The sequence below is a fragment of the Haliotis rubra genome, unplaced genomic scaffold (assembly GCF_003918875.1).
Source record: "Haliotis rubra isolate DU_JTF1 unplaced genomic scaffold, ASM391887v1 Scf785, whole genome shotgun sequence".
In the NCBI taxonomy this organism is placed as follows: domain Eukaryota; kingdom Metazoa; phylum Mollusca; class Gastropoda; order Lepetellida; family Haliotidae; genus Haliotis; species Haliotis rubra.
The window spans coordinates 224328-236840 of NW_025767507.1; the positions used below are offsets into that span (position 1 = coordinate 224328).

The 12513-nt window shown below is 37.5% G+C and overlaps 1 protein-coding gene across 7 annotated transcripts in view; it reads right to left on the reverse strand.

The window, feature by feature from the left end:
• Positions 1 to 12513, reverse strand: part of LOC124261027 (serine/threonine-protein phosphatase 6 regulatory subunit 3-like) — a 47458-nt gene that overhangs the window by 11554 nt on the left and 23391 nt on the right. For 2 of the 7 annotated variants that reach the window (XM_046695348.1, XM_046695345.1), the window contains exons 17-25: positions 10566 to 10645; positions 9424 to 9484; positions 8976 to 9106; positions 8139 to 8263; positions 6975 to 7134; positions 6633 to 6703; positions 6140 to 6326; positions 5697 to 5813; positions 1026 to 1184 (exon numbers count right to left, since the gene is read on the reverse strand). In XM_046695348.1, the coding sequence (XP_046551304.1) occupies positions 1026 to 1184; positions 5697 to 5813; positions 6140 to 6326; positions 6633 to 6703; positions 6975 to 7134; positions 8139 to 8263; positions 8976 to 9106; positions 9424 to 9484; positions 10566 to 10645 (1091 nt within the window). Of the gene's footprint in view, positions 1 to 1025; positions 1185 to 4958; positions 5011 to 5696; positions 5814 to 6139; positions 6327 to 6632; positions 6704 to 6974; positions 7135 to 8138; positions 8264 to 8975; positions 9107 to 9423; positions 9485 to 10565; positions 10664 to 12513 lie in introns of those variants that run through there. The other 5 variants (XM_046695346.1, XM_046695342.1, XM_046695347.1 and 2 more) reach the window with 4 other exon arrangements.

The window sequence follows — 12513 nt, forward strand, 5'->3', positions numbered from 1 at the left end:
AGGGCATCATGGAGTGCATGGGCGGATGGACAACAGAGGCCAAGGGAAAAAAGTTTACATCGTTCCACTCAGTGTCGAATCAAGAGAGAGAAGTGCATACCGTGAGATAGGATAAGTTTAAAAATTTGTTTGATTCTTAACTCTAAAATATATTCAAGTTATATGAAGGTGATGAACAGAGTTCTATGGATATACAACTTCTTTAATATAATATGAGCGATGTTTCGGTGTAGCTACTAACACCGTTATCAAGCAACTAACACAATTATCTTCCACCATGAACTCTGTTCATCACACCAACTAAAAGAAGTTATATGAAGGTGGCTTGAAAATACAAGTCTGGGCCAGACAATAGAGTGAATAATATCTTGAACAGTGTCATGTAGTTGGTGTACGATGACAGTCACTAAGCTTGACCACCTGATCCACACTATTGCTTCTAAAAGAAGCACAGCTTGTTGGGGACCCATTCTAACCTACAATCATGGGACAAGAACAAATAACATACTTAAGAATCTTGACTGACTGAGTTTGGTTTTACGCCGCTTTTAGCAATATTCCAGCAACATCATGGCGGCTTAAGAATCTTGAAACTGTAATTGAGTCACTAAGCTGGTCTAACCAGGTTTAAGCATTATTGGTGTAACACCACATGGAGAGTAGGTCTAATGTAAATACATTACGATTTGTCAGTGGAGTCGAAGTGACTCTAGTGAAATCCACAAGCCTGGAAGGGCATTGACAAGCTAAGGATCAGGGCAAATATGTGATTTAAGCAAACATTCAATAGATCCTATTAGTACATGGCTCAGCTAGCTAAAGAGTCTAAAGGTGATTTGGGTCATTAATCAGTCTTAGTAAATTTGGTTCAAGCCACCCAATACTGCCACTGTTTTGTGAAGTATATCAATCAGGGAGCAAATGATGAAGTTTGGCACTACAATTACAATGTTAAAACACAGAATGAACCTTTACACCAGATGGCAGTCCCCTATTAGCTACCCTGATTTCTCCAATATATATACCTCGCCTCTTCAACTTTTGTTGTATCTACGTTATCCGTGTTTAGCTCTTGTGTGGGTCCATTACCATGCACCGCCTCTGTGGCTAGGGGTTGTGTGGCACTCTGGGGAGAGGGGGAGGATGGACTGGGGGACTTGATCAAACCAGAGGTTGCCAGAAAGCTGCAAGTAAACAATTTGATGAAGAAGGTTAAATGCAGTAGACGTTTTGTTTCTCAATATAATACAAAAAAAACTCCCCATGGGTGTTGGGTTGGTTAATAAGCCTAATATACACATCAACACAGTTTAACATGTACTAGGGAGTCACATGGCATTCTTCTTACAACAAATCGGTACTATCAGTGTACTTGAAGGAACAACATATTTCTCCCGCCTTACAGACTCTGGACCAATGATTCTAACAATTCTATCAACACATGCACAAATCTACAAACATCAATCATGCCTTGAAACTCAACAATGTACAACACTGACACATTCGAGGACAAACAAGTTCTTGAGATTAAGGAGGGATACAAACAGGGATGCAAGCTAAAGAAATGTAAAAACTGGATATGCTGTTAATAGATATCTCCGACAAAAGTTGCTGGTAAACTAACTAAACATATTCAATCTTTGCTTAATCTCGACATGAGGTGCTTTAATGTCACAGGCTGTGGATTATTCAGACCCATCTATATTACATTCCTTTCTCATGAAGCCTAAGTATACACAAGTCTATTATGTTTTGTATAACAGACTGAGCCAAGAAAGCATCATGAAGATATGAACCAGCAGCCTGTCTCCAAAAGGCAAAACAAGTATTGTTAAAAACAAAAGTGAGAGAATGTTGTTTCCACCAGTCAGCAACATTGAAGCTACATCATCGCAGCACTGAAGTAACACACTGTGACTACAATTGCCATCTCATATGGTATATATATATATATAGACACAACCTCCACAGCTGGAAAATTTACACATCCTTAAACATAAGACAAAAATTGTGCTAAGTTGAATCCCTGCACAAAATACTTTATCAGACAACAATCAGAAAAAAGTTTTCTTCCATGTCATGCCAGCATGCTGAATCAATGCAGATATCTACCGGTAACTGTTTTCATTTCAAATGCACATTAAGCTCTGACATTCAGCTCAAAACCACCACAGCCACACAACTCACTTTCAGCTAGTTTCTACAATGCTGTTTCTTCACCTAGACACTGTACAACAGCTCATGCAAGACCACAAACATTGACTTACTTCCATTTCACTAAAACATACATCATGCTTTAGAAGTTTGGTGTAAAATATACCTTATCATTCATTTTAATACATCAAACTTCAAACATCATTGCAGCCCACCATATTGTTTCACCATGTAATTGTTATGACAGGTCACATTTCAGTCTATTTAGCTGCAACTATTTCCAGAATGGGGTATTAAAAACAACCATTGCACTTTTCCCTCAATATGAGAAACTTGGTGTTGTATAAAGGTGAAAGTGAAGATTACAACACCATAAACCATTGCCAAGTAAATATTTGTTAGCTGCAATATGAATACACATATTGACAATAGGATAGCTGTTGGATACTAAACTAACCGAAATAGTTTCACAACGGTTGGAACAGTAACGTATGTCATGATATCTGTGGAGAAGTACCACACCAGATGCGTGCAAATTAGGCTTTACATTTTAGTCAACAAACTGAGAAGTTTTACACAAGATTATTAAAAAATGACTTTTTACGCAGAAGTACATATACTCCTGATATTTGTTATGTTTTTTTACGGGCACATTAAGTCCAATCTCAGGCATAATCATGTGCCTAGTTATCCTCGTTTATCAAGAGCTTTTCTGTATAAAGCTCACTTCAAGAGATAAACATTTGTATGCCATATCGAGCGGAAATGACAGTTCTAAACATAGCCATCTTGTTGAGTTCTTGTAAGACTGAAAATCAACTTGTCTAGCTTTTTGACCTGCTTAACTACAAATGGGAACATTCTGATAAACAATCTTCCATGTCTTAATACTCATGTCTTTGGAAACAGTTTTTCCAAACAAAGGATCTTTCATTACCATCGTCAGGTTCATTTCCTCTATCAGAATGGAGACTTGCTTGGAGATATAAGCCATATTCTCACTCAAGTGTTATTTCGGAATGTTGTTGACCATAAGCTGATGAGGGAGAGAGTTTTGTTTTAGTTGAGAAGGGGTAGAGATTATGAAAACCTGACATCCCAAACACGTTATTGCAGTAAAGCTATTCTTTTCTGTAACAAAAAATCTGTACTATGAAAAAAAGACCCTGCCAATTTCTTTGTGGGGATAAACTTCATTTACAGATTAGTCTAGAAGCTGGTCACAGCGCGCTCATTAGAGCAGGGCACTTATTACTGTGGATATGGTCTGTTCTCAATGACCCACAAATGTTTGCTCCAAGCTCTATGACTGACTGAGTGAGTTTGGTTTTACGCCGCTTTTAGCAATATTCCAGCAACATCACGGCGGGGGACACCAGAAATGGGCTTCACACATTGTACTCATGTGGGGATTCGAACCCGGGACTTCGGCCTGACGAGCCAACGCTTTAACCACTAGGCTACCCCACCGCCCCAAAGCTCTATGACAAATAACAAGTTCCCCAAGCAGTGTGTAGCATTGTCGTCCTGTGAAGACTACACTTAAAATATTCCTGTCATATCCAACATAACTCCCCCAAAATATAAAGAAACACATATTTTACTCGTCAGATTTTCTGTGTTGGAGCAAAATCCTAATTTTGAACAAGATAATGATTCTCCTCCCTCTGATTCAGAGGGAACACTGAACTTGTCAGGGTAAAAAGTATGTAATGTAAATGTTAATAATGTGGTATTATCTCTATATACTCTGTGAAATGACAACACATTCAGTATTATTCACAAAAGAACCATGAGTAATACACAACCATGAAAGAAGCACTGTCATGAAGGCATGACAGCAGTTTGTTGAACACATGAAGCTTAATGATGTGCTCATCAGCAAACACTTCCATTAATAACAGAGCTGACGGCAATCAATCATGGTCTCTGAGACTGAGTAGCAGTCATAGCCAGTGGTTGAAACAGGGATGTCCATTATTTAGCTACTACTGCATATCTATTATTCTATTTTAGGGCTATGACAATGACACTTTTACATTCATTCTTCCTTAAAACTGAATATACTGTTTGTTTTATCATATTCAAATGAACAAAAATATCACAGAAAATATTTCCAAAAGTGCAAGACCAAACTGATACTCATAAACGGATCTGATAACAAACCACATAAACAATGACGCCTTGTTGGAAAATGTTACAGAAAGACGTGTCAAGAGACCCAACACATTCCTAATGAGCGAGCACCCATCACACTATGTCTGTATACAGACAGTGACGACCCCCAAGGATCTGGTAAAAGTAATGGACACCAGATTGCAACCAGCTCTGTAATCATTCAACATGTTCACTGTAGAGCAATTCACATCACATCCTCGATTATCCAGCATAAAATACCTCCACTTGATCATGATAAATATATGCATTAGAACCCTGTTCTGCAAAGCTTCTTGAGCCCCATTCAAATGACAACACAAAAGACAGTGTATTGGCTAGTCTATTTTAAATCAAAGGGAGATATTATACCCTGGAAAATCTAGGCTGCTCACATCCAAGATGATACCAACACCGTAACAACATATGAAAGCCTGGCACTAAATAGTCCAAGAAAGGTATTAGAAATGTGCAATTCATGCTAAATGTCCTCTTGTTAACTTGGTCAGTGTCTTCAGCCCTTCATGAGCAGCAAAGTGCACAATTAGATGCTTGGTATAAGATTACCACATTGTAGGTACACTAAATAATAGAAGCACTGGTGAATGAGCAGTGTCACCGACGACGACGACCATGAGAGCTGGACTCACTTATAGTTTGCATTCAGGTTGTCTTCTTCCTCAGATATTTCATTTTTTTGTCCTTGACAGGCAAGTAGAAAAAGAAATGGTCCTTTCATATTGTGAAAAAGTACAGGCATTGGTGGTGCAGTGGAAACTCCAAATGGATACATTTTTGCACCAGCAGAAAAATGTGATAAAGGAGATGTATTTGACACAGAGGTGATAGTAGTTCCAGTTGATCTCCACTGACATACAATATCTGTAGCATGATTTCTTTGTGGTTTTCAAGCCACAGATCCATTTGCACAGATCAATCATATCACATATATATGCTTAAACAGGTAACCATGACATTTCCATAACTTTGAACAAATGGATCCAAAGAATTTGCATTAGAGTTGTCATCGGTGAGAATCTGCTTGAATACACTGACCTAATGGTTTTGCTTGGGGAGCTATCACCTTTTACAGCCAACATTATACAGAACAAAATAAGTGTTCAAACAATGTGACATAATTGTCATGAAAAAATTCTACACAAATAACAATATCCGCACATGACAATACAGTATGAAACATCCAGAAATGAACAGCTTGAATAATCTTCATTTGATGATACAATATTTTCTGTCTGGACTGGATGATGGATGTAATTTCATCACAATCTAAAATCACCTTCTTGAGTTTTGCATAACAATGAAATCACTGGTATGAACATACAAATCACATACGAACACTGTAGTGTTGAGATATTCAAGATAAATACCTATCATCTTGTTTGCTCTTGTCCGGGCTTGTTCCTTCAGATATCACCTTATCTGGGGTGGGTTTGGAAGTTTCTTGTGACTGAACACTTTCTTCAATATTATTTTCACGTGGGGGACTGTAAGAAACAAAATTTAGCTTTCATTTATATAGAACTGAAACCATCAAAGGAAAAAGCCTTAACTTTATGATGCATGAGAAATAAGGCCAAATGCAGCTTTCATAATATTACAGCAATGTGACAGAGGACACCAACAATTGTTTAAAGTTATCCTCAGCAGTACTCCATCAATCTAGTGACTCAACTGTTGCCAAGTCCACTCTGGATCATGTTCAGTGCCATGTATCAACAGTTTAGTGAGATTCTTTGAGTCATGAATAGTGACAAACAGAAAGAATATGCCAACTATGTTACAGCCAAATGTACTTGTGAGTTTCACCTACCTCGTTGAAGGCGGAGGGGGTGGAGTGTCCTGAGAGATATCTGATGATTGTGGAGACTGAGAAGAAGCAATAGGAGTTGAAGATTTGGCATCTGTTTTCTGCTCTTCATTCTCCACATCCTCAAGGTCAAGGTCAGTATGTGGTGATTTCTGATCAGCTTCAAGGTTGTTGCCCCCATGAGGCACCACTAGACAAAAGATTTTGTCTGAAGGTAAGTGGTATTCTCAGAGTATGGTGTCAATAGTAATGAAGTAATGGAGAGCTCTTAACTTCTTGTATATCTCTCTATACCCAGTATTCACTCATACCACGTAATATATCATTGTGTGTTTTTTTTTTTAGATATTTAAGAACATCTGCTGTTGTCTTGATCATCACATGAACAAATGTACAACACATCACTAACTTATCTAAGACAACTTCATATTCACAGCTAGCCGAGTATTTACAATATCAATGATGCAACCAGTCTCATTAAAATCTGATCACTAACCATAAGCACTACCTCTTGTGTTTTCTGATGTATCCATGGCAACTGGAGACGAACTTCTTGGATTTATACGTCTGAAAACAAACAGTACCATAAGTAATAAAAGTCCAAATTAGTTTTAAAATACTCCAGATAAAAGGGTATGCTTTAAAGGCCCATCAAGGTTGTCTATTATAGTGGCAGAATTGCAGAGATCAGAAAGCCAATGAGTTTCGTAGCACAAAACAATCTTCCTGCTGTATCACAGTGGTTCAATCAACAAAACCCTTGTGATGGCTGTTAAAAGACATAGAGAATGCTTTCATTTCCATTTCAAAGGTCAACTGATCACAACGATGTGCTTACCCTTTGAACTGATTTGGCATACTAGAAAAGTCTGCCCAATTTTCTCCATTTTCTTCTGCTGCTTTGGCTGGCTGTGCCCATCTGTCCTGACTCCAGGAAGCACCTGTCTCCATAGCATCACCAGACTCCATTGGCACATCATCAAAGTTAGCCCAGCCAGCTACACACACACACAAGCAGTCATGGTTAATAGCAAATCTTATTAACATCAGGAACAGCAACAGTTAATGACTTCTCTACCTTCAAACAGCACAGCATATTTATCAAAGTGAGAGAGTGAGTTTAATATCATTGAAAGCTGAAAGTTGTGGATGTTTACTGCATGAAACCCTTGAGCATGAGTATGGGTGCTGACAATGAGAAACGTTATTGGGGCAAACAAGAATCAAAACCCACATTCAACAGTTTCTAGTGTGCCCTTAAGGATGCAATTCTGCTTTTTTGTAGGAAATATTCATGGGAAAATCAAACCAACTATCATTCCTGGTCCATTACCCTGTATATTACGATTAGTTGTTTATAAAACAGGAAACTGAATTAGTTTTTTTCACTGAATAGGAAACTTACAATCACTTATTGCTATTGGCAGCAAAATAATGTTTGTCTTCATTTGATCTCCCTTGGAAACACCATACAAATTTGAAGAGGTTTAAGTAATCACCAAATAAATGTGACAGGAAACCCATGTTAGTGAGGACAAGAATGTTTACAATAAATATTTAATTATTGAGTGATTGTTGTTTCACACCACAGTCAGCAATATTCCAGCTACTGTACAGCAGTTTATCACACCAATGGTTGATGGCATGATCTTCCTCCTATACTGTCAATGTGTGTCATGTGTGTGTGTGTGTGTGTGTGTGAGTGAGTGAGTGAGTGAGTTAGTTTGGTTTTACGCCGCTTTTAGCAATATTCCAACAATATCACGGCAGGGGACACCAGAAATGGGCTTCACATATTGTACCCATGTGGGGAATCGAACCCGGCTCTTCGGCATGACGAGCCAACACTTTAACCACCAGGCTACCCCACCGCCCCTATACTGTCATGGTATGATGACTCAATCAGCCAAGTCACAAACAATGACCATTAAATTTCCAGATTATAAACTGGCTCACTGTAACCTATGATCACATATATCAACATATATCAACATACACTTACCATCCACATCCATCTTCTCTGCTTGTTGGCACTGCGTTATCCTCTGTGGTGAGTTGATCTCTTCCTCGCTGTCTGTGCTGTCCTCCTCTGAACTATCATGGCGGGCTGTCTCCCCTGACAACCTACTGAAATGCATACAGACGTTGAACATGTCCTTCAGAGAGTGACAGCTGCTGCTGCATACCACAGCCAGCAATGTGTTTTTGACTCAGGATACCACTCACTCATTCTGTCTTGTCACAAAGGAGCTCTTTCATGATCTCTTTGTGTATCAGCAGTAACAGAGAAAGTACTTATTCCATAATCTAAGGGAGCTCCCACATGTATCCAACATAACATTTTTAGTAAACACAAGTCAATTTAATCAACAAAGGCTTTAGTTCTTTCTGCATCTGTTTCCAATTTTCACATCATACGCCACAATATCCTCATATAATTCATCTACCAAAACATCTTGAGGCCCTCCAACCTAATATGGCTACCAAACATTATGCTACCAAAGCACAAGAAAGATTATGGACACCAAAACCAAATAGTCAGCGTCTGCATAAAAATCAAATTGACTGGATCTACCTATGCCCAAATGTCATCATTTGCCCATTATGTTTATAGTTGCCTAAGGTATTATATCTACATCCTATCCTATGATGAGAGATACCACAGATCCTTTTGCCACCACAGTTTCAATGAGATAGAGATAGCGAGTAGGATAGAGATAGAGAATGAGAGGGAGATATGGCAATGTAATACACTAGATATCCGAGAATACAATACACTATATATCTCATGATGACCAGCCCCAAAGCATGGCCACTCTCTGGTACAAAGAAATCTGACCTTGATCTGTTTTGCTGAGCAGTCTTGTCAAAAGAAATAGGTTTCTCTTCCCAGATGTCCTCCTCACTGTCATCATCAAACTGCTGGATCTTCTCCTGCGCAGCCTGCTCGAACATGGTGGAACTTGGATGCTGTAACAAGTGAGATGATTACTGCATACGCACTGGCAGAAGACTGCATTCTCTCTCTTGAACTGCGTCAAATATGCTTCTGAAATGTTATCATTTGAAGGAAATATTCTCACATTTGTTCAATGTTCTTTAACAGATATATTCATAAAAACATCTACACAATAAAGCGTTGTTACCATAATGTACTAATATGGTTAATGACTGTAACTGACGGTCATCACAAAACTTGTTTTCAGGTTATTTATACTTGAATTACAGACATCAAAATGACTTTAACTAATGCCCACTACAACTGGAAACAAGAATGTCAATCATACCGTTTCTTCGTTTGCCCGAATATTGAAGTCTATACTGGATATTCTCTCGTTGAAAGGCGAACTGAAATGGATAAAAGGAAATGAGTTATTAATTTTTTGAAATATTTTCAATTAACCAACCTTTGCTCTTTCCCCATAAAGACTGAGTTTGATGAATAAGTACAATGAACAGAAAATGATACTGAATGATGTGGGCAACATATAAACCAAATTTGACTGATAGAATATAGATTGCAAATTATTTTCCTTCCATGGAAAAGGATCCAACAACCTTTACAGAAAACAGGCACAGACCTTGACACTAATTTCTAAAATGACTTTGGATATCCATGAACCGAATACAACACAATATGCAATCAGGAAGAAATACACAACATTTCCAAAAAACTAATGGTACTCCAGACATAAAGGAAAGAAAATATGAGCTAATTGATTAGTTTAATTAACACTGACTATTTGTAAAAGGGGTAATTTCTGCATCTGCAAATATTTAACATTTCTCCTAATAAAACAGGACCTAAGCTTAAACTGATTACATCTAATAAACAAACTAAAGAAAAATAAGGACACTTGTATCACACTAACTCACACACATGTATGCTCAAAGTGCAACAAATGGATCGATCCTTTGAAATGATTAAGTTGAAGAACTTAACAGAAGTTGTTTCAAGTGCACCAAGCGAACCTCAGGAACAAGAATCCAATGTTGTGTAGCTATGTCAGAAAGTGACTGACAGTCAAATGCTTTCAGTTTAACACAAAGGATGATCAGCAACTTGTCCTAAGAGATCTTGGCCCAAATCTTTCCTAATCATTATAATTAATAGGGATATCTCAACAATCAGATCACAAAGACCTCTTTCAGATGATAACAAACTTTCTTAAAGGGCCAAGCCAGTGGGGTTTTATTCTGAAACTGAAATTGACCAAAAACACCAGCAAACCCATTTCCACAAGAAGCCAAGTGATTCCCAAACATCAACATCCTCAAAACAAAACGTTGCCCAAATCCAATGTTTCAAGGACATATGTACCACCACCACAACAACAACGACAACAACATAAGTTATAACATGACGACATAAGCTTACCTAGAGGGCCATCAATCAAGGCATGCACACTAGAAATAGATGTCTACTTACTCAATCTTTTCCTCCTGTTCTATCAATTCCTCTTCATTAAAGCCAAACTGGTCTATGAAGTTGCTTGTCATCTGTTGCAGCTGGTAATCAGAGAAGGCCTGATGAATAAACCAGGCAATGAAGGTGTCAACAGCAAATAAAGACCGACCATCTGGTGGCAGCCTCTGCACTACAACACTGCAGCAGCCAACTAACGCAACTTCACTACACACAAAGCACCCACATTTACAAACACCAACAACAAACCCCGATTTCTGTCCAGGCATGACAACAGGAATCAGAGTTTAGGAGTAATACACTTATCTTACAGATTACAATCAACACTACAGATAACATTCAAATGGCAGAAAAGTTCTCATGCACAATTTTAAGAAAGGAAATTCAGGGCCTTTATCTTCTATCACAGCACTGTCATCTCTCACTGTTAAAGTATGAGTTACAATGACCTTAGTGCTATAATCACTTTACACAAACAAGGTTGTGGATTTCATAAAGGTGTCAAAATGTGATTTTCCATATACTTCAGTGTAACATATGTTATATTAAGGATTACACTTTCTCAGAAAAGCTTACCATGTCAGTTTACACTTGTTAGACGGGTACATGAAGTATGTGATCTTGACTAACTAAAATGTTTGTTTTCATACTCCCCGAACTTCACAGTGTAATTCAAAATATAACATACATTACATTTGATCACAAAAGGCAATATGTATTCATATACTTTAAGTATTTATATTTTTCCCAATTTTCTATCTTCCCTTAAAAAGTAATTCCAATAAAGTGCTTAACAATTGTTGACACGTTACTCAATCACGAAAAAAGTATTTCTTTAAAACTATGGAAGCTCATAGCCATTTTATACAGCTGTTGAGGCCCCTCTATGTTGTGAAATGTTTTCTACTCCAACTCAAGGTAAGACACAAAGACTGGCTATTTTCATTCTTGAATCTATATAATAAATCAGGGCAGTCCTTTTGGTTTGTATTAGAATGTTGGAATCAACTTAATGCAATTTCTAAACAACTTGTTTATGACCAGGTCCTCCTTGGGATACTAATTATTATACCTGTCATAATAAGTCATATGAATTTATCTAAATGCACACCTAATTATATTTCAGATATGTCTTGTGCCCGTACACTGTGGCAGATAACAAACTCATTTCCCCAAAATATAGTTCACACTGAAAGTATTGTAAACGTGTAGAGAATGGTGTCTTTTATCATCAACTTGAGAATTGCTGTTGGCATGTTGCAGATGTAATGCTAACAAATCCTCAGTTTGAGTGAGAAATGTACATGTTTACAGGATACATCCACTGTGAAGTGAGAATGGGGTCACAGCTACTCATCATCCGACATTAAGGGAAGGACAAGTCAATTTGTTCATCATCTTATTATTTCCCTTGATCTTCTGAGAGTAACACACATGGATAGATATTTAGAAACATGCAAATCAATGCATGCATTTTTCATTTTAACAGAGATATCCTAATAACATGCTAAAGTTTTGTCCACTTATTTATTCCCAACTAGTCTTGTGAGGTTAAACAGAAACACTACTTTATTGCTTACAGAAAACAGTTGAAACGAATGTACATTTGTTAAACATGTGGTTGAAACAACATTAATCTCTACAACAGCTACATGCAAAAGCTGGTGCTACAGCAAACTAAAAAAATAAGCTTGTTGGTGGAAAAGAAGAAAACATTTATCTGTGAACATAAATTCCGCTACAAAAATGTAAACAAAACTTGACACCATTTACCGGTATTAACATGTTCAATTACTTGATATGCCATAACAGACAATTAATAAACAAACGTATAGTATGATGGTAACGTTATGTATTATTGTAAAATGCAGAACAAATTCAATAATGTGCAATTTAGCTTGCAAACTATAAAATTTAACAAATATAATATATCACTGACTCAGTTTGTGAG